Source organism: Hemicordylus capensis, chromosome 4 (assembly GCF_027244095.1).
Source record: "Hemicordylus capensis ecotype Gifberg chromosome 4, rHemCap1.1.pri, whole genome shotgun sequence".
NCBI classification, from domain to species: Eukaryota; Metazoa; Chordata; class Lepidosauria; order Squamata; family Cordylidae; genus Hemicordylus; species Hemicordylus capensis.
In genome coordinates this window covers 267,292,769-267,316,146 of record NC_069660.1, presented here as the reverse complement: position 1 = coordinate 267,316,146, position 23,378 = coordinate 267,292,769, and the positions used below count along the sequence as shown (strand labels likewise).

Here is a 23,378-nt window from a genome sequence, read left to right as displayed (position 1 = left end):
ACAAGTTTAGTTAGAAAGGAAAAATGAATTCAAGGAGATTGGATAGGAAAAGATTTTAAGATTGCCTTCTATCATGCAGTTGATATTATGTTAACCCTTTTAGATCTTAAAAAAACTCCACTCCAGCTGTGTTTGAAATCTTAGAGCAAGTCAGTCAATTCTCTGGTTATAACGGTAAATGAATAAAGGGAGAATAAAGGGAGAAGCCAGAGTGGTTAAATAGAAACTTAACTCCTGAAACAATAAAGGATATCACTGACAAGTATGGAATAAAAAGAAAGCCGACTCCCATAAGATACTTAGGTATCTGGGTGCAAAAGAGTAAAATGAGTTAATATAACCATAGACAATTATGGCCAGAGATAAAGGAGGATTTGAAACATTGCAAGATTCTTCATATTTCCATGATGGGTAGGATAGCAGTTATAAAAATGAACACCCTTCCTAGAATATTATTTTTGTTCACAAATACTCCCCTGAAGTGTGAACAGTTTATTATCAGAAACTGGCAAAAATTGATTAACCGCCCAGAGACTAAGGTTTGGGCAGTATATAAGTTGGATGGATGAATGAATGAATGAATGAAAAATGGACTACTGCTGGCACTTATTTTCATCCCCATCTAGCGAGTTCTTGAAGATTTGGCACTTGGCTGCTCCCAGGTAGATTTGAGTTTTGGTTTGGTTGCTTGCTTCAGGCTGGGCTCAGCCTCAGATGGTGGCTGTCTGAGCTATTGCTGGAGATTCCCCAGTTCACACCACAATATTTTTTCACAATACCTAGCCATTAACAAATCCAGGATTTATTTGTTATGGGGTGGCTAGCAAAAGGATGGGGTGGGGGTGGGGGATACAAAGAGTCCGTGAGCCAAGCCAGAGGCTTCATGGCTTTCCTGAAAATTTAGTCTCTCCCCTGCTTGCTGCTGCTGCTTTTGCAATGATTTTTTTCATCCGCATCAGAGAAAGTTTGTTGGGACTCCAAGAGGGATATGTTGCTTCTTTATGGTCTATTCTCTCTCTCTCTCTCTCTCTCTCTCTCTCTCGTACTGTTATGTTGGAATTGGGGTCTTGGGAATATATTAACGCATGTTGAAATGTTTCTGCTAATGCATATTTGCATAAAAATATTCTTGTTTTACATCCTTACATTATTGTAAAAAGCAATGAATTCAGCTAATTTAAGTGGCAGGATTGTCCATGAAAAATATGGTACCTCTCTGCAAGTCAGTGGGAAGTATCTTATTCAGAATCTCAGAGAGAGAGATTCCAGCTTTTTCTGAGCATGTTCTCATGTCAAAGATAGTGCATTGCATCTTATGAAGGGGGCCTACAAAATGGGGGGTGGGGGCTCCAAAAGGCCTTTAGGTCTAGGTTCCAAAATTACCTAGGTGTACCACTGAGCCCACATTAACAAAAAAGGAAGACAGGCAGAACCAGAAGGTGAGAGTAGCACCTCAACTTGGTAATAAGGTTTTATCATCCTAAAATGAACTACTTTTGATTTTTAAAAAAATCTGTTTGATTTTTTAAAAAGTATTTTTCTGGAGCAATGAGTTCTGATGTCTTTGCTAATAAGAAAATCCCACTCATGATTTTTTCTGCACGGAGTGTCCAGGTGCTTCAATTGCCTTTAAGATATTTATATGCCCTCCAAATATTATGTGGAGTACACTTCCCTTTTAAATGCACTAGCATTTAAGAGCCTGCTGTTATAGAATTCAATTCCTATCTTAGCATTAATGCTATCTTTCAATCTGAAGCCCCATTGATTTCCATGCTTAGTTTTAAACAATACCTTGCAAGCTTCGAGCTGGAGTGAAGAACTTCGTCTGCTCAAAAGCTCTGGCTACAGCTGGTCCTTTCAGAAGATTAATAATTGAGTCTACCTGTGGAATTCAAAAGTGACTAAATGGTGAATCTTGGAAGGAAACATAACAATGAAAAATATCTTTGTATCTGGCTCAAAATATTTTAGAATATGCTGGCTCTAGACAAGCACAGCAGAACCAGGGTATTTGTTAGTGCAGATGGAGATATAGGAGATCTGTGAGAAGGATATCCTGTCAGATGGTGTTTGTTTTTTTAATGTTAAAAGCAACCATCGAAGGGGATCCAAAACAATTGGGGGAAATGGTGCTTGAGGAGAGGGATTTTACTCTTTTTCTCCATGCTGTTTTCCTGATCAAAGAGTGAAGCTATACATTAACTTATACATTAAGTTAAGCATGTCACTGCCCCTTATGTGCTTGTTTTTTGTTTGCCCCAAAGGGAAACAAAGCCCAAATCACAAAAAGACCAAAAAATGGTAGGAGGGAGAATTTAACCTTTTTCTTCCACCACAGTCACTGTCTGTATCACCCTCTCCTCTAGCAGCTATTTGCCTTGGGACAGAAGCAGCTTCATGTTAGCTCCCTTTCCAAGACAAATAGCAGCTACAGGAGGCCAAATTCAGATCAGGAATAAGACAAGGGTAAAGGGTTACATTCCCCACATCACAGTCCCAGTTCTGATACTGCCCCTTATGGCTGCTATCTAGCAAACAAAAAAACAACCACATATATGCCAATGATGTAGAGAGGTGAGGAGAGGAGAGCTGGTCTTGTGGTAGCAAGCATGACTTGTCCCCTTAGCTAAGTAGGATCTGCCCTGGTTGCATATGAATGGGAGACTAGAAGTGTGAGCACTGTAAGATATTCCCCTCAGGATGGAGCCACTCTGGGAAGAGCATCTAGGTTCCAAGTTCCCTCCCTGGCATTTCCAAGATAGGGCTGAGAAGGATTCCTAACTGCAACCTTGGTGAAGCTGCTGCCAGTCTGTGTAGACAATACTGACCTAGATGGACCTAGATGGACCTAGTGTCGACTCTTAGCGACTACACAGATATAGGAAAGTGGAAAAAATGAAGTACTAAATAGGGATGTGCACAAAACCTTTTGGTGCCTCATTACAGAGGCAGTGGAACGATTTGAGCTGCCCAGACGAATTGTTACAGCGGGCAGTGAGTGGTAGCTTTAAAAGGAGGAAGGCGGGTCTTTCCTGCCACACTGCAGCCCGCCTGTCCCTCCTCCACTGCAGCGCTGTCAGTATGAAAAGCCGTGCTTCATAAGCGGCACCATAGATGTGTGGCATGGCTTATAATACCAACACTGCCATGGTGGGGCAGCGAAGGAGCAACAGAGGGGCAGGTAAGACCCACCTTCTTCCTTTTAAAGCTACCGCTCTCCACCACTACCACAAATGTGCACAAAACACTTTGTGCACATCCCCAGTACTAAAGAGGTGATGAAAAGTAGGAAGCATGAAGTACAGTTAAGGAAATATGGCTGAAGATCGGGAGTCTTGTCTACAAAACAAAAATGCAACCAGATCTTGTTACTGGGTATGGAAGATAAGTATCTACAAATGAAAGCGACATCACTGCTACCAGCATGAGAGCATCAGCTACGTTCTGGTTCTCCTCTGCTGGATCACAGAGCTTATACTTGAACCTAGTAATATGCATAATTAATTAATTGATCTTACTTTTGCAAAACTGAACACAGTATTGTAACCTGACAAGAATGACAGAGGCCAACACAGTCACAAAAGTTCCAAAGCCAAACAATGCAGACACAGTATGAAAAAATAAATCCATAACATTTCATGCCTATGGGACTGCAACAGCTACATAAGTCCTACCTGACCAAAAAGATGTTCCAAACAACTATGAAGTTTATCTTGTTTGTCATGAGAGATGTGTATACTTAGAGGGAGTTCATCACCTATGTGTTAAAAACAATATTTGAAATCAGTATTGGCTTTAGACTTTAGCAGACTATTTAGCTTGTGTGTGTGGATTACTTTGTTCTGAAGATATGCTAAAAAAAGGATTGGGGTAGTTGTCTTGCTGCAGGGTAGAATAGCTTTGCCTCCATTGAGGGTACTTTAAAGCTAAGACAATATCCTACCCTTCCAATTTTACCCCAGTTCCATTCATCTTTCCTGTCAATCTGTTTCATTCAGATTCATCATAGCTTCCCATCTAATCTTTTTCTTTTTCACTCTAGCTCCTGAAATTTCAGGACATTCTGGAGGTGTGGGTGGGTTTCTTGGGTTGCAGCGTCTTTGGTTGTTTTTAACAAGCAGTGGCTGGCCCTGTGGTAGCCCTGCAGAAGGCAGCATCTTTTGAAAGGTGCAGGGGGGAGAAAGAAGAAAAATATTTCTGAAATGGCAAGGCATTGCTGTAAGTCGTTAAAGGTCTACATGTCTGCTCTGTAAAGGAGTGGAGGAACTGCCGACGTAGAACAGCAGAGCAGGTTTAAAGGAGGAGGGTTTTGTCACTGGTCACAATGATGCCACAGGAAGTACTGAATAGTTAAGGGCAACCATTATCTATCCAGCACTCGTGAACACAATAGCAGGACAGGATTTTTCCCCACCCTAGACATTCAAAAGTGGGGGCTGGGGAAATGCAATTTCCCTGCAATGGTGGTGGTAGTTTGGACCACTGTCTGGATCCCGTAACAACTCAGCAACCAACTGGCATTTTTAAAAACTCTTCTGGAAAGCACCTTGGTCTCTGCAGCATGGCTTAATGGGGAAGAGGAAGCATATGTGTGTGCCCCTTAAGAGCCAGAACACTCTCACTTCGGGAGATGTTGCTTCTAAGACTGAATGGCAAAAGAGCATGTCATCCTTCTCAAACAATAGGCACTGAAATGTGAAACCTTTTGCCTAGGCATAAGGGACACAGACGGAAAGAAAAATAAAGCTTATGCTCATTCCTGAGTAAAGAGACTGCACTGGCTGCACTTTGCTCTTTGTTCTCTCTCCACATGCCATTGATAAGAGGCAGGAGGGGATAAGACTATGATAAATCTTATAATCCTTCCTAATTTTGAAGTATGAATTTGGCAAGACTGCAGACAAAAGACTTTAACAGTTCTAATAGATCCTTTTCATATGTAGTGGAACTTGAAGCTTTTTCAAACAGCTCATTGGAGCACGCATTAAGAAAAGAAAGAACTGCATTCCTTTAACCTACTGCAATGAAAATATGGACAAACAATTCTAGATCACAATTTTATATATTTTTGTACACACACACACACTCTCTCTCGCTCTCTACCTGAATCCATTTCATCACTATGAAAGTAGGAACTGCATTGGCTACTGCAAATACTGGTAAATGAAGCAATGGAATTCCTGTTGCTATTACAATCACTGAATGAGGAAAAGAAAACACAAATGTATAAATCCTTTCAGAACATTTACATTTAAACAGAAGTTTAACTATCCCTTTGTTCTCTTCTCTTGATCAAGCACCTCTTCCCAATACTTTACCAAAGCTCTTTGTACTATGGAACAAATCACAGAGTAAATTCTATGTATTTGAAGAATACATTAAACTTAAGGGTAGAATACTGAAGGCCACAATCCAACAGAGTTAAATGTACTTAAGCCTATTGAAATCTATGCCTGTCATCTTGACCAAATCACTCAATAGTACTACTTAGGAGTTATGCTAAAGGTCAACTAAATTTCAATAAGATTTCCTCTAGTATTTTACACAGGACATTAGCCAATGAGTTTAAGTGTAGTTAATGGATTCTGGCCCAAGTGAATAAAACACAAAGATGGGAAACAATTTTAGGAATACAAAACATTTTACTAATTTTCCATCTGCTGTTCTTTTTGAGTTTTTGCACACTCTTAAGATATTTATGTTAATTTTCATTTTAACTGTAGAAAGCTTTTAGCTAATTAAGGAATATTTGATCAGCATTTATGCACCAAAATGAGGGCTAAATAAATAAATACACATACATATTTAATATTAGCAATGCTGTACATTGTTCTTTTAGCACTGATGGAGATGAGAGACAGTTACCTATATGAATCTCGATTGCTAATAGTGTCGTGACCAGAATCTTCCTGCTCATCACCTGCTACGTTGAAACAAACCTTTTTCCCATTTCGTTCACCTTTGTCATTATCACTGTCTGTTAGTGCTAATGGCTCAGGTGTTTTACGTTCTGATCTTGGAGAATACGTTATTGAAGAAAGAAGGCTGAAATGTGAAATTCAAATAGAGTAAATAAAGTATATTTATTTTGAAGAGTAGGTTTCAAAAATAATATGCTACTAATATAGAAACTAGCTTATGTGCCCTGGAGACCCACCCATGCCACTGCAAGGTTCTAAAACACACAGCAGTGCGGCTGCACAAGAGGGCATTACCAGGACTGTTGCGTCTTGTGTGATCACACGTCACATGCAACTTCCGTTGAGAAGAATGAAAGTCTCGTGTGATGTGCAATCTCATAAGAGTCAGTAGTCCCAGTACTGCCTTCTTGTGCGGCAGCACTGCTGTGCGGTTTAGAGCCCTACAGCGGCCTGGGTGGGTCTAACACTGCCTGTGTTACACTGCAGAACATGCAAGCCACTGAAACTAATAAAATAAGCAAATTTCATCTAATGCAAAACTCCAAAACTGAGGCAGAAACTAGGGATGTGCGAAACGTTTCGGGTACAGAACGATCTATACCCGAAACAGCCAATTTCGGGTGATTCGGATCCGAACCGAATCACCCTTCTAGCCCTCCGAAATTTTTCGGAGCCGAAACAAATCACCCCCGTTTCGGCTCCGAAATATCTGTTGTTTCGGCCCTCCATTTTGTGGCCAATAAATGCCTTCTTCTTCCCCCTCCATTTTGAGCAATGACGTCTATTTGAATTTCCCGCCTTTTTGCCTCCCATTGATTTCAATGCAAAAAGGTCTGATGTGACATCTACTTGAATTTCGGGTCCCAGGGGCAAAATAGTGGGTGGGGCAGTAGTGCCTAATGGGTGGAGGTTACCACCCCAATTGCAGAGGGATTGGGCAGAGGGCTGATTTTTGGTGAATATTTGAAGTTTTAGTGTCTTTGTGGCATATTTGGGGCATAACGTGGGATCTGGGCAGAAGAGTGGGGTGGGGTGGTAGCGCCTAATGGTTGAAGTTTACCATCCCAATTGCAGAGGGATTGGGCAAAGGGCTGATTTTTGGTGAATTGTTGAAGTTTTTGGGTCTTTGTGGCAGATTTGGGGCCTAACGTGGGATCGGGGGCAGAAGAGTGGGGTGGGGTGGTAGCTCCTAATGGGTGAAGTCTACCACCCCAATTGCAGAGGGATTGGGCAAAGGGCTGATTTTTGGTGAATTGTTGAAATTTACGTGTCTTTAAGGTTTTTCCTCATAAGGTGTAATGGAGGTTTCAGCAGCCCCATAACTGCACTTGGGGGGTGCTGGGGTGGCCCAGAGCGAGAGGTGGTGTATTGCACATAGGGTGCCAACCACCCACATGGGTTGCTAACCCATGGCGTACAGGGTTCTGTTGTTTCTGAGGTGTTCTGAGTGTGGATTCTATGATAGCAAATGAGATTTTCAATGAGACACCATGAATCCACTCTCATTTGCTATCATAGAATCCACACTCAGAACACCTCAGAAACAACAGAACCCTGTATTTCATGGGTTGGCAACCCATGCGGGTAGTTGGCACCCTATGTGCACTACACCACCACTCGCTCTGGGCCACCACAGCACCCCCCAAGTGCACTTATGGGGCTGCTGAAAGCTCCATTATACCTTATGAGGAAAAATCTTGAAGACGCGTAAACTTCAACAATTCACCAAAAATCAGCCCTCTGCCCAAATCCTTTGAAAAAATTCTGTTAGCTTCCTTGCCCCTACCTTGCACTACCACCAACCCCACACTGCTCTAGGCCACCCTTTTCCCCCTGACGTGAAGCGATACACCCTCCATTATACCAAATGGGGGGAAACCTTAAAAACGCATAAACTTCAACAATTCACCAAAAATCAGCCCTTTGCTCAATCACTCTGAAATTGGGGTGGTAGACTCCACCCATTAGGCACTACCACCCCACCCCACTATTTTGGCCCAGATCCCACGTTATGCCCCCAATCTGCCCCAAAGACAGTAAAACTTCAAAAATTCACCAAAAATTAGCCCTTTGGCCGATCCCTCTGCAATTTGGGTGGTAGCTTCCACCCATCAGGCACTACCACCCCAACCCACCCTTTTGACCCCAGGACCCATTTTTTTTATCTGAATCGATTCAGATTCAGATCAGAATCGAATCGGGAGTGATTCGGAAGGGCCAGATTCGGATCCAAAACGAATCGGGGGTGTTTTGATTCAGATATGAATCGAAACACCGAAAATCCGAATTGCACACCCCTAGCAGGAACCACTCTGTCCCACACATCATGTTAGGGTAGTATGTTAGATCATAGAGAATGGTCAAATCATAATGTACACTAAAGCAGAACAGGAGGAACGAAGGTGCAATAGGACCTTGAATAAAATAATTTTAGTAACCAAAGCCCTGATAATTTGTGCAAATGAATTGCCATTTACCAACAGCAAAGGAAGTTGAACGCTTACATGGAAGCAGATTGTTTCAGTTACATATATGTCAGTTTAGTCACCACAGGGAATATGTATTAGAGTGTGCAAAAGTCTTCATGGAAAAGGTGAGTTTTGAGGAGGAATTTCAAGCAAACATGAGAGCAGGCATCACACAAGTATTCTCGGAAGCAGTTCTAAGCACAAGGGACAGCAAGGGGGAAAGGACAGAAACATTTGAAAGAGCAAAAGACCTTTGGACTATTAAGAGTGGTGGAGCTGGAGGAGTGAAGGTCATGCATTGGGATGTGCATGAACTGGTTCAGCGGTCTATTCACAGACTGCCAAACCGGTTTGAAAGACTGGCATTCAAGCCAGTTTGAAGGTGTGTGGGGGTAGCTTTAAGGTGCAAGGAGGTTGTCCTTACCTCCCCTGGTGCATTTCCCCCTCCAGTGCTGCTTCCAAAACAGGTGTCACAGGGCAGAGGTATATGCTCTTGCTGGTCAGCATAACACCGAAAGTGGCCTGCGCGTATCACGTACACACATGCATGCTGGCCACTCCTGGTATTACACTGACCGGGGCAGCAAGATACAGTTGCCCCACGACAGCAGTTTTGGAAGCAGCACCGGAGGAGGAAATGCGGCGGGGGAGGTTAGGACCAGTGGCGGACTGGGCCTAAAAATGTTGGTTGCCAGGAGACAAGGGGGGCCACCCACAACTACAAGGCTATCATTTACTTTTTATAAGAAATAAATAAAATTTTCAAAAATACAAAAGTGGAAAACGGGTACAATTAAAATTTTTGCAAAATAAATGTATTTTTTTAGTAATTACAGTGTACATATATTGTACATATTACTGGCAGTATACAGTACAGATTGTTATAACTGAATTTTTAATTTTTAATTTTTTTTAAATAAATGGGGGATATTTTTAAATAGTTTGCTTGTACTGAACATTTTACACATTAACAGGTAGTTCAAAAGCATATTTCATGCAGTCCACATCGTGGCTGATGCACTCTCCAGAAGGTTTACCTAAAGTTCAGGTAATGGGACGTGATATCCATAAAATACATTTCTGAATATAACTATGATATGTGTATTGATATTGCAAAGGTGATAAAAAGTAAAAGAAAAGGGTAAAGTATTAAATGTACTGTATATTAAAAACCACATGCTTCACCCATTGCCTAGGAGAGGTTTGGGAAAACTTCCCCTGAAGCAATGAGAGAAAGGGTGGGACATGTGACGGATCCTACCAATGGGAGTGAAAAGTAAAGCCGGAAAAATGTTCTGTCTGTCACCCAGCAGAGCCTGCCCAGAAAGAGTTAATGGCAGGCAGAATCAGAGTCTGTGACTGACAGCCAGAGAAGAGGTGAGTCTGGAAGAGATACATCAGGCAAGTCCTGGAGGGAAAGAGGGAGTAATAGTAGTAGTAACAGTAATAATATTGGAACTTCTATTACTGTATATTTTCAAACTACTAAAAGGTCATTAACATTTTTAACATATTGTCTAATGTTTAAGGGGCCCCACTTCATCAGGGCCCACAGGGCCCACTTGCCATCGGGCAAGCTGACACCCTGGCCAGTCCGCCACTGGTTAGGACACCCTCCCTGCTCCTTAAAGCTACGTCCCCCGCCTCTCAGGAGTGCACGGAACTGGTTCTGTACACATCCCTACTCATGGTCAGGAGAGCAAGGATATCAGAGATAAGAGGTAGTGAAGGGTGCAAGGCAGTAAATGGCTTTGAAGGTAACAACAAGGAACTTGTGCTAGATCTGGGAAGTGAATAGATGGATTTAAGGACAATGGTGATATGGTTACTGTGATGAGAGAGCTAAATGGTTTTGGTAGCAGAGCATTAGATGGAGGTGAAAGGACCAAGATGAATCAATGGAAGACCAAAGAGGAGAAGGTTTCAATAGTCAAAGTGAGAGATGACAAGGATGTGAATTAGAGATTTTGCTTTGGAGATAGAGGAGAAAGACCATATTCTTGCAGTACTGTAAAGGAAGAAGAAACATGATTTGGTAACAGATAATTTGGTTTCTTGAATACAGATAGATTTTGTAGGAATTTGGAAACAATACAGTGCCAACATGACCATTTTAGGAAAGACAAAATGAAGAAGAATTCTAAATATATGCATTGATTTTTGAAGTACCTAAAAGTATATCTATAGATTTACTTACTCATCTATTTGAGAAACACAGTTTTCCACCTCTTTCAGTGCAGCTTGCAATTTGCATAACAGTTTCTGATAGACATCTTGTGTTTCCAGATCCTCTTCTTTTAACAGGTATCTCAAACCATGGCCATCCTGTTGACCTAAGGGGTGTCCTGATGGAGCTGCCATGGTAGTAATTGTGTGTTGTATATAAACCATGGGATTCAGTTTAGCTGGGCATGATGGAAATAAAATTAAATGCATAAATAAGTTATAGAGTATGCTGATCTCTGTAGCTCAATCATTTTAAAACCAAAGCAGGCAGTGAGTTTTTCATACATCCAATTAATAGTCATGCCAACTTAAAAAATGCAATTTGCACATATTTGGTTCTTGAGCAATGTGATGTTGGAAATCCAAGCATGTGTAGAAATTAATCTTTTTTTTCCACCAAACACAATAAACAATTGTCTGCATGCAAATGAGACTTTTCCCCTCATTACTCAAAGGTGAAAGTTATTCAAACTTGTAATAAGTTTGAACAACTAACTTAAGCACTGATGTATCACACATTTCTTGGCAAAAGGGCCAATGCCTAGCTGGTTATTAATATGAACTAGCAACATGCTGCTTATTATGAGTAGCTCTGAGCTAAAAAGAAGAATTTATTTTCATGAATATTTTCACAAGCATTAAAAGAGAGTACTCCTTTTAGTGATTTAGCAGGGTGGGGTGGGGATTCCTTCAAAATGGAACAATATACTTAGCCTATTCATCAAGTATTGCCACCACTTTGAAACTGGGTTTATTGGCCCTTACTGACACAACCTATAGAATTTTAGAATTGGAGGTCCAACCCCTTGCTCAGTTCAGGAATCTACATTCATGCGTCCGCCATCTTGAATCAGGATGGATGATATCATCACAAACTATGCCACTGAGGTGTCCCTATGTGCACTCACTACAACTGTACCAAATTTGGTTCAAATTGGTTAGACAGTCCACAAGTTAGACCACTTGCACCATTTACGCATACGCCATCTTGAACTGGGGTGGATGACATCATCACAAACTATGCCACTGAGGTGTCTTTATGTGTCACTCACTACAACTGTACCAAATTTGGTTCAAATTGGTTGGATCATCAAATGTCCACATGTCTGCCATCTTGAACTGGAGTGGGGATAGCTTTATCCCTTGGAGATAGATTTTTGGGAGGTACAGTTGCCATGTTCCACACAAAGAATATGTTTCAGCTAAAAAGCAGTTATTTATATAAGAAAAAGTAAGGGGCAGTTGGTGCCAGCATTGAGGTGGGTCTTAAACCTTTTCCCTACCCCTGTACAGAATGCCTGTATAATTAAGGTGAATAAAAATAGCATTCTCCCATTATAAGACCTGAACATTTTATCGGTCCTAAAATCCAGACCACCCACCTGAAATTTTGTATAGAGTTAATCAATGACAAGCACCACTACCTCATCAAATGTTTTGCACATCCATTATGGAATGGCCAAGATATAGCAGTTTGAAAACTAATCCTGAAGAAGTAGATTTCACATGTTTGTGACCAGTGTTCCCTGTAACAGAGAATCCCAGATTATGTTGACTACAACTACCAGCATCCCCAGATGCAATGACTTTTGAATGGGGATACTAGGAGTTGTAGTCAACCACATATGGGATTTCCTGTTAACAGAACACTGCTTGTGACCTTCTTTAGGCAAGCGTAACATGCCTTCTAGACTTCTCCCTGCCCCCCACGATGTTCAAACGTTCTGTTCAAAAAATTGAGTCAGTATTGGGACAAATGCTTTGGAGTTTTGTTTTGTTTTTTAAATTCATGGAGCATTTTTGAATGATTAGCTACTGAAGTCCCCTTATTTTAACAGGATATTAAGTCAGGACACAACTGAAGCACATAGCAGAAGTGGGATTTGTCAGTTCTATGAAAGCATGCATGCCCATGGAAATAATGGTGGCCCTGATTAATATGGAGGAGGCAACATGAGCTGAACATCCTATTGGTCATAAAATGCAGATCAGTCACCCACTTCTTCTGAAATTCAGCATCAAGTATCACCACCCACACAAACCTTCTGTAGATCTGTTGAGAAATGAGTGAAGTGTAACAGTCTGAAAACTGAAGTTAAAAAACCCCTTTAAAGTTCAAAATGTATATGCAATTATGATATATTTGTACTTTAATTGCATTAATGCTTATTCTAGAGGCATTGTAGAATAATTAAGGATAAGCATGCTATAGTGAAAGATTAAAAACCAAGTTCTCCCATTAATAGGATCAATCCCTGGATAAATAGGATTGGACTACTTAAGTTATGCAACTTCTGATTGTGCGAGCAACTAGTGTTAAATTGAATAATTTTCCAGATCAGAAAGTGCCTCTAGAATCCAGTGGAAATTCTCTGAAGACCACAGCTGGATGCGATATGAATGCAGATCTTCTGTCTGTCCCAATCAGGCAGAAATACATCAGGTGCATCTGTGGCAAGTGATTGAGAATGCTGCATCTACTGCATTTCTGTCTAGACCTTTACTACTGTTGGCATTTGGGTTAAGGATTATGCCTTGTATAGATGTATCAAGCAGAATTCATCAGGTGCATCTAGGGAACATAGGAAACTGAGTCAGACTATTGGTCTATCTAGCTCAGCATTGTCTTCACAGACTGGCTTCAGCTTCTCCAAGGTTGTAGGCAGGAATCTCTCTCAGCCCTATCCTGAAAATGCCAGAGAGGGAACTTGGAACCTAGATGCTCTTCCCAGAGTGGCTCCATCCCCTAAGGGGAATCTCTTACAGTGCTCACACATCAAGTCTCCCATTCATATGCAACCAGGGCAGACCCTGCTTAGCTAAGGGGACAAGTCATGCTTGCTACCACAAGACCAGCTCTCCTCTCCCAAGTGTTTGATAAATTTGTATTTATTACATTTTTGCCTGAACACATCCTTCCCTAGGCCAAGGTCAAGCTGAAGGATCAAGGCATAGTCGGGGTTCATGAGACCTTATTTGTTAAGCCAGCATAATAAAAGAGATCACACAAAGTACTGCTTACATGCTGCAGAAGTTAAGGTTAATTTACAATTTCCATACCTTTTAGAACATGAGTGAAAATTGGAAACATCTTAATTCTATTTTAAACCATTTTTAAAATATTTTAATTATATATTAAAATATAGAGAGAGGAAACAGAAAGAGATGTAGGACAAGGACTTCAACTTTACCTTGGTCAGTGTGTTTGTTCTCTTTTTCATGTGAAGAATGTTTTCTGCTGTCTAGTTGAACTCCAAAGGCACTGCCAAGTGATGCTGAGGTTTTAGGATATGAGACTTCCATCACATTGATATGACAGTTAGTTGGACAAAAATCACTGCTGTGCAATGGTGAGATCTTTGATTTTGCTTGCTTAAAGGTAGGCCAAGCTCGATTTTTTAAGACCCGTGAAAACTGAAATGAGGAAACAAAGGAAGGCATATATTAGGATCAAAACTCAGTACCTGATCTATATATCCTAAAGATTCAAATACATTTAGCTCCATGCTTTATTGTGTAGGTGAGAACACTTCTCTCTGTCACCATAATTGTTCACTATTAAGAGAAGAGCATATTTTACCCCTTTTATTCACAGTATTATACTATCACAGAAGGGACCCTTACTGGTGCTGAGAAACATGAGCTGTACCAACCTTTGCAGTTTATTATAGTAATGATATATGCCCAAACTTTGTACCAGAATTACAAAAAATTGATGCTCTGTACTCATGCACCCTCTATTGCCAATTCTGTATAATAGCCAAAATGGTTCTTAATCTGATTGCTCTTTGATCCAACGTCATAGGCTGGGTTAGTAATAAAAATAAATCATGTCTTAGTTACATTATCAACTCTAAGCATTTGCCATCTTGTACTAAAGCTCTGTGGCATGAAGGACATATTCCAAATACCCATGATATAAAAGCCTGGGTCTAAACTAAGGCTGAACAACTTCCAGTCTCCAGCTGTTTTTGCAGTATAACTCCCATTATCCCTACTCTCAGTGGCCAATAGAGAAATTGAGAGTGCATGAATTGTCCCCTTTGGTAAGCAGGTTCTGCCCTGGCATTTGAATGGGAGACTACATGTGAGCACTATAAGATATTCTCCTTAGGGGATGGGGCCGCTCTGAGCTAGGACCCTGGCAGCATCAGCTCTCCTGCAATGTCTCATAGTGACCACTGGGGTTTGTTTGTTTAATTAATTAATTAATTAATTAATTAATTAAATTTTTATACCGCCCTTCCAAAAATGGCTCATGGTGGTTAACAATTAAAACAAAACCTTTAAAATCAATTAACAGTTAAAACAAAAACTATAAAACAGCATAAAACAACAATTAAAACATCATAAAACAAAAATTAAACAATCAGAACAATTTAAAACTCTAAAAAACCAGGTTACATCATTAAAACCATTTACAACATTTTAAAAACCCTGGAAGGCCAGGCCAGATAGGTTTTGAGGACTTTCCTGAAGCCCAATAAAGAACTCAAATTATAGATTTTTGTAGGGAGTGCATTCCACAGTCCAGGAGCGGCTACAGAGGAGGCCCGCCTCTAATTTGCCACCAGATGCACCGTAACTGTGTGGTAACTGGAGAGTGCTGGACTCCTCCCCTCTTTGCTCTTCCAGTGTTAGTCTCCATTTTGTCTCTCCAGAGATGGCTGGTTTTTGCTGTCTCTCTCTTCAGCCATAAGCTACAGCTGAAAATAAGCTACAGGCTTCTTCACATTCATTTGTAACCTTTTCTTTAAATAAATCCTTGTAGTTTCTCAGTACTAAAGAACTGTCGCAAGACCCCTTGCTATGCTGCTTTCTCGCCAAACTGGTTTTGCTGTGCTACTTGGGGACTGAACTGCCATTCTTCCCCTACACAAGATAGGGCTGAGACTCCGGCCTATAACCTTGGAGAAGCCTCTGCCAGTTTATGCAGACAATACTGAGCTAGATGGACCAATGGTCTGACTCAGTATATGGCAGCTCTCTATGTTCGTATGTAGCCCAATATCTACAGGAGGGCTAAAGTCATGCAGCTCTGGTCTATACTGACAATATCTTCAAATGGGTAGTAAAGGAATGGTATATGATACTGAAAGTAAAGAATGAAAAGCCACTGCAAATCCTCAGAGTGAGAAGAAAAATACCTCACTGCCTTGCAAATATAATTTGGAACATCCCAATGAGGAAGGGGTAAACCAGTTCACTGTGACTCTTTTCCTGACCCCTGGGTTCCTCACCTAGCCTTTTATAAGATGCCCAATACCTGCTATGGTAATTGTAGTATGATGTGGTCCAGCTGATGTTAGCCTTTGAATCCTGTTGGGATATACAAAAGCTCATTCCTACATTTTGAGCAATATAATCATTATTTATATTCAGTACTGCTTTTCAACCAAAAAAATCTCAACACAGTTTAGATAGCAAAAATAATGAGAAATATGAAAGAGAATTGTTGAGAATTGAAAGAGAACATCACCCTTCAATATTTCTCATTCTTGTAGCTGGAGTTGAATTATAGGGCCGTCATTCCAAGATTCAAGGAGGTTCCTTCCCTCTGTACATGCCTAACCTCAAATTCCTTTTAGCTGGTAAGGACGGGAAGTTATTTTCAAGCAAACTCAACTGGAACTTGCATTATTCTAACTTGCATTTAAGGGATAAGAAGTACAGTCATCCCTTTCCCACCGCGAGGGCACCGTTCTGGGGAAACCTCACAGTTGGCGAATTCTCAGTTGGTGAGCAATTGAAATGCATTGGAAACAGGGGGTTAGGCAAATCACAGTTGCGAAAAGAACAAAAACCAAAGAAAAAAGGCCCCCAAATCACCCAAACACACCTGAAATCCCTTTAAATCAGTAACAGTCAGCAAGAGGAGTGAGGGGGAACCCCCAGAAATCACCCCGGACCCACTAAATTAACTCCCGGACCCATGAAAACCACCCAACCCCCCAAAATCACGACCCACCCAATTACCAAAAAATTTCCCCAAACCACAGATACTTGGGTTGCGATTGGCGAGACCTGTCACAATTTCCCAGTTGTGGATACTCAAAACTGCGATTGGCGAGGGATAACTGTATAAAAGGAATGAAAAACAAGAAGATAGAAATATTAAAATTCCATTTCTATCAAGCCAGACTTGGGGAAAACCTGTGGCAGTCTGAGCCAAGATGAAAGTGAGTTCTGCTGGGGACTCGGTCCTGTAAGAACCAAACAAGCAAGTTTTGTATCATATGAAGGGCTATTGTCAATTATTAGTTTTAAAATAATTCAAGCAAAGATATATTCTCATTCTCACAACCAGAACTATTGTGATTAAAGAACTGACTGAGATTGATGAGCCCCATGTGCTCATAAGAACATAAGAATAGCCCTGCTGGATCAGGCCCAAGGCCCATCTAGTCCAGCATCCTGTTCTACACCGTGGCCCACCAGATGCCCCTGGAAGTCTACAGGCAGGAGTTGAGGGCATGCCCTCCCTCCTGCTGTCACTCCCCTGAAATTGGTACTCAGAGGCATCCTGCCTTTGAGGCTGGAGGCAGCCCACAGCCCTCCAACTAGTAGCCGTTGATAGACCTCTCCTACATGAAGTTATCCAAACCCTTCTTAAAGCCATCCAGGTTGTTGGCTGTCACCACATCTTGTGGCAGAGAATTCCACAAATGGATTATGTGTTATGTGAAAAAGTACTTCCATTTGTTGGTCATAGATTTCCCGGCAATCAATTTCATGGGATGACCCCTGGTTCTAGTGTTATGGGAGAGGGAGAAGAATTTCTCTCTATCCACTTTCTCCACACCATGCATGATTTTCTAGACCTCTATCATGTCTCCCCGCAGTCGTCTTTTTTCTAAACTAAAAAGCCCCAGCTGTTGTAGTCTGGCCTCATAAGAAAGGTGCTCTAGGACCCTGATTATCTTGGTTGCCTTCTTCTGCACCTTTTCCAGTTCTACAATGTCCTTGTTTAGCTGTGGTGACCAGAATTGTACGCAGTACTCCAAGTGTGCTCGCACCATAGTTTTGTATAAGGGCATTATAATATTAGCCATTTTATTTTCAATCCCCTTCCTAATGATCCCTAGCATGGAATTAGCCTTTTTCACAGCTGTCACACATTGAGTCGACACTTTCAACAAGCTGCCCACCACAACCCCAAGATCCCTCTCCTGGTCAGCCACCGACAGCTCAGATCCCATCAGAGTATACTTGAAGTTGGGGTTTTCCGTCCCCAACTTCATATCCTCCTTAATAATACCTTTCACTCCCTCATTGTCTAATGGTCTAACCGTCTCCCTGGCAGATTCCCTGCTTCTGATATATTTAAAGAACTTTTTGTTATTCTCCTTGATACTTTTGGCCCTCTTTTTGCCTCCCTTATGGTCACCTTGCATTTCTTTTGTCAGAGTTTATGTTTCTTTCTGTTTTCTTCATTTGGACAGGCCTTCCAATTTCGGAAGGAAGTCTTCTTCCCTTTTATGGCTTCCTTGACGGTACCTGTTAGCCATGCTAGCATCCTCCTGGACTTAGTGGTACCTTTCCTCCTTTTGGGTATACAACCTAACTGGGCTATTAGTATTGTGGTTTTGGGTAAACTCCATGCACTCTGGAGCAAAGTGACTCTCCTGATTTTCCCTTTCAGCTTTCTTTTCACCATATTCTTCATTTTGGAGAAGTTTCCTCTTCTGAAATTCAAAATGTCTGTTCTAGACTTTCTTAGTGAGTCTCTCCCCGCATGTATGCTGAATTTGATGGCACTTTGGTCACTGTTCCCTAAAGGGTTGATGACACTGACATCACACACCAGGTCCTGGGTGCCACTCAGAATTAAGTCCAAGGTCGCCTTCTCTCTGCTTGGTTCCAAGGCCAACTGTTCTAGGGCACAGTCATTTAGCGTATCTAGAAATCTGACCTCTTTGTCATGACCTGACTGTGAATTTACGCAGTCTATGTGTGGGTAATTGAAGTCACCCATTATTACAGCCCTGCCTCTCCTTGATGCCTCCCTGATTTCCTGCTGCAACTCCCAGTCACTGTCAGCGTTTTGATCCGGAGGGCGATAGCACGTCCCCAGTAGCACGTTCCCTTTCAGGCCTTGTATTGTTACCCACAGGGTTTCTGTGGAGGACTCCAGTCAGCCTAGGTTTTCTAGCTTGTTAGATTCTATCCCTTCTTTAACTTACAGTGCTACTCCACCTCCAAGGCGCCCCTCCCTGTCCTTTCTATAGAGTTTATATCCAGGGAGAACAGTGTCCCACTGATTCTCACAGTTCCACCATGTTTCTGTCATGCCCACTATATCTATTTCTGCATTAGCAACCAAGTACTCCAGCTCACCCATCTTGGCTCGGAGGCTTCTGGCATTGGCATATAGGCACCTATATGCTGAATCTCTCACCTGATGTATGCTATCTTTCTTTTGACTCTTTGACCAGCGGCCACAGGCTCCCATCTGCTCTTTATGCGGTTCTGCTCTGTCCCCTTCTGTTTTAGCTGAATCCTTTGCACCCGCACACTTTAAAGGATGGCTTTTGCCAAACGGGATACTGCCCAGCTCCCATCGGCTGTTCCCCAGGCGTTGACATGCTCCTATGAAGCATGTTGTGAAAACTTGGAATTTCTGGGCAATCCTGGTTAAATCACTGTGGTTAACCAGCATTTAACCAGGATCACTAACCCAGATCCTGATTTGCAATCCCAGTTAAATTTATCTATCTATTTATTAGATTTTTATACCACCTCACTAATGTTGGTTGTAGCAATTTAACTAGGATTGCCCAAAGATTCCAGTTTCTTAAGACACATTCCACAGGAACACACAGGGCTCACCAATCATGGTTAACTCACAATTATTCTGGTTTTGAGAATGCAGTCTTTTAGGCAAGTCTTGCTATCAAAAAGATGGGGTTACCAGAGTGCTCACTCCCCTAACCTTGTCTAAGGAGAGGGGAAATTAGAAGGGTTTGCTGCTGGGAGCCGCCTGGAGAAAAGCGGACTAGGCTCCCTTAGCCTGCTTTTGCCCAATCGTGAGAATCCCCTCTTCATCTGTTTTAGATGGCCACACATGTAACGTAGGAACATTGTTGCTGTTGTTTTTACATTGGTAGCAATGTAGCAGCGCTGGTTAATTTTTTCTACAGTCTTATCAAGAGTCACAGTATACTCCTACATTCACATATGCAGCCACTTAAACATAAACAAATGTTCCTATGTGTACAACTCAATTTTTGACCAAATGTTTTTCTTTATATATCCATGTGAAATGTGTATAAGCAATTTACTTTTAACATATAGGTTCTGTGTAGGAAATATTTATATCCAAGAAACTTTGTACTGATATGTTACCCTTGAAAAATGAAACCAAGACAAGAAGGCCACTAAGGACATTTAAATAACAAGAACAGAACATGTTTCACATTTAAATCTCCCACACATCCTCTCCCACAGAGACCAAATGCCTGGTTATAATTTAAGCAGATCATAAGCAAGACCCACATTTCCCCCCCTACATATGTTGTGGAAACCTGGAGACTATTTCACTGGACTCAAAACTTCGGCTAGAAATAATGGGATAATAATAAGAGCTGCAGGAAGCCACTGAGTTTCTATTTATAGATTTCAAACTTTCACAGTGAAACTAACAGCACAGATAAAGCATTCCCCGACACTTGTGTTACTATGGTTACATTTACCTCCCTAAAAGAAAGGCATAGCTATTCTTGGAATAAAATATGTTACTAACAGCCATCAAGAAGAGTAAACATTTTTGAAACAACAAATGTGCATCATTATTCTGGAATCTGGAATGGTCTTATCTGAGCATTTTAATGAATGTGTGGGCTTATAATAAGATAATGTTAGGTACAATAATTATATATGCCTTCCCCCATGTAGTTGTACTTCCTCCTGACCCAATATGATCTTACTATTCTGGTTCTGGGCACTGCACAGCACATTCAGCTCTACTACAATAGGCAGGAAATATATGAAAAGCACAATTTAGCTGCCTAACTAAACAGAATTTCTGACTGGGCAGTTAAAAATACCCATCTATCTACATAAAACAAATCTGAGGTACAGTATAGTCAAACTGAGATTGCTAGTAATCTTGTTTGGTCTAAAATTTATTTAGACTACGTACACGTTTTGAGCAATGTTTTCTACAAATGTGTGCAGGAGTGTTGTAATTCCTGTCTGCCAAAATCCAAACGAACATTTGCTTGTCAAGTTTCAGTACAGATATATCACCATTTTATTCCACACAGAAAAAGACTAAATTTTAAATGGATACACCTAAAACTCAAATGGATACATAATTCTTGTGAGATGCAAGACCAAAGGTTTAGTATATGACAACTGGCAAGCCCAGTCTATGAGCCAAATATAGTTTATGGACTTTAACTTGCCTGATGAATTTCACAGAGTGATGGAGTGAACTCATTTTACTATCGTCATTGTAACACTAACATCCTGATAATCCAGCTGATGTATATAGGGAAAGAATTACATAGAATGAAAAAGAAACTAGTTGGTCAGTCCAGTTTTTAGCAAACAATAGTGGGGGAATAGTATCTGCTTCTCCCTTTCCTTGGGTGTTCTACAAGTTATGGTCCATGTTTCAAAAGAGTAACCAGGTGTGCCCAGGGCTTGGGCATGCCCAGGATTTATGGCTTTTTTCTTTCTTTTAACAGATCATTGTGACAGATAGCAAATTGCTGTTGAAAGTCCCCTTGGTTTCAAAAGCAGTTTGCGATATGGAATAGGGAGCTGCTTTTCAGGATACATAAACCCATAGCCTCTTGAACAAGCTCTAATATTTATTTATTTATTTATTTATTTATTTATTTATTTATTTATAATTCGATTTCTATACCGCCCTTCTAAAAATGGCTCAGGGCAGTTTACACAGAGAGAGAATAAATAAATAAGATGGCTCCCTGTGCCCAAAGGGCTCACATTCTTTAAAAAAAAACACACAAGATAGACACCAGCAACAGTCACTGGAGGTACTGTGTTGGAGGTGGATAGGGCCAGTTACTCTCCCCCTGCTTAATAAAGAGAATCACCACGGTAAAAGGTGCCTCTTTGCCCAGTTAGCAGGGTTTGATATTAATAAATTAATATCAACTCCAACTTAACACAAAATAAAGATGAAGACTTAAGTCAAGCAATGCTTTCAACCAATTCTAATTGTTCAAATCATCTGTCTATGAAACTCAGAATCACTTCCTAAAGCCCTAAATACAAATTTAACATCCACAACTCATTTGCAACTAGTTGTCACTAGTCAATTGTCACTATATTTTGATAGGATTCATGTGCCTTTAACAGGTGCATGATAGACAGAAATGCAACAAGTGCAGTGATATGCTTTCTGTTTCTGCCACTCGTGCAATGGTCAATTGTACAGAAGCCATGCCAGAACTTTTTGCAACTCATCTAATAACTGCTTTTCCCTAGTTGAAAAAAATAGCAGGAAGAGTTTGCCTATTGAGACCAACAGCAGAAAGCGTTTGCCTAGAGCTACACCGAAGCTATCACTTAGTTGGAGATTCTCATATTTCTCAAGAACCTTCCTTTATATATCCAGAATACTTTCAAGCTCACTTCTCAGGTCAGGGACAGTGGTCTAGGTCCCCTATTTGCATATCCCAAATCCACCCAGGCCACCTGACTTCTATTAACCAGATATTTTGCAATGCCCTGTAAATCTAGACAGGAGCAGCCTGCCTCTTCATGAATGTTTAGTACCTTGATCAGCATCTGCACTTGCACTGCTTACTGCTTCCTTTAGCCAGCTGTCTGGTACTTCAGAAAGAAAAGGCAAGTAGAAATCTACCTAAGTCATTCTGGTCTTTTGGTAGCAAGCATGAATTGTCCCCTTTGTTAAGCAGGGTCTGCCCTGGTTTGCATTTGAATGGGTGACTACATGTGTGAGCATTGTAAGCTATTCCCCTTAGGGAATGTCCTTAGGGGATGGGGCCAGTCTGGGAAGAGCACCTGCATGCTTGCATGCATTAGGTTCCAAGTCCCCCCACCCCCGGCATCTCCAAAATAGGGCTGGGAGAGACTCCTGCCTGCAACTGCCCTGAGCCATTTTTGGAAGGGCGGTATATAAATCAAACAAACAAACAAACAAACCTTGGAGAAGCCACTGCCAGTCTGTGTAGACAGTACTGAGCTAGATAGACAAATGGTCTGACTTAGTATAAGGCAGCTTCCTATGTTCCTATGTACAGCTCCACTGACAGTTTTTATGTACATTGTCAACTCAGTAAGGAGTTAAATAATTTATTTATTAAAATTCTCTTATATACTGCCTCATCCAAAGAATCTAGGCGGTTAACAACAAAACCAATAACAATTAATTAAAATAATAATGATAATAATTAAAGGGCAAATGCCTGGCGAAACAGGTGGGTCTTAAGAAAGGCCTTAAAAGCAGCCAGGGAGGGGGCTGAACAAATCGGGGTGAGAAGAGTGTTCCAAAGAAGAGGGGTAGCCATAGTTAAGGTCCTCCTACGGGCCCAGGTACCACGCACTACACCAGGGCCTGGGACACTAAGGCGGACCAGCTGAGAAGACCTCATATTCTGCAATTCATAACAATAGGATAACATTCATAACAATAGGATAACAATTCATATTGTTATTTACAAAAGTAATAATGATAACACATGGGACAAAGGATGGATCATCATATCATCGAAGCTCTCTTCCAACGCAGTACTAGGTTTGCAGGTTTATAGACAGCTCAATC

General features: G+C 41.1%; 1 protein-coding gene across 6 annotated transcripts in view; it reads right to left on the bottom strand.

Annotated features, from left to right (window-relative positions):
* Positions 1 to 23,378, bottom strand: part of PREX2 (phosphatidylinositol-3,4,5-trisphosphate dependent Rac exchange factor 2) — a 233,498-nt gene that overhangs the window by 71,985 nt on the left and 138,135 nt on the right. For 3 of the 6 annotated variants that reach the window (XM_053248942.1, XM_053248944.1, XM_053248943.1), the window contains exons 24-29: positions 13,810 to 14,032; positions 10,590 to 10,797; positions 5,869 to 6,048; positions 5,107 to 5,201; positions 3,678 to 3,760; positions 1,795 to 1,885 (exon numbers count right to left, since the gene is read on the bottom strand). In XM_053248942.1, the coding sequence (XP_053104917.1) occupies positions 1,795 to 1,885; positions 3,678 to 3,760; positions 5,107 to 5,201; positions 5,869 to 6,048; positions 10,590 to 10,797; positions 13,810 to 14,032 (880 nt within the window). Of the gene's footprint in view, positions 1 to 1,794; positions 1,886 to 3,677; positions 3,761 to 5,106; positions 5,202 to 5,868; positions 6,049 to 10,589; positions 10,798 to 13,809; positions 14,033 to 15,608; positions 16,696 to 23,378 lie in introns of those variants that run through there. The other 3 variants (XR_008306841.1, XR_008306840.1, XM_053248945.1) reach the window with 3 other exon arrangements.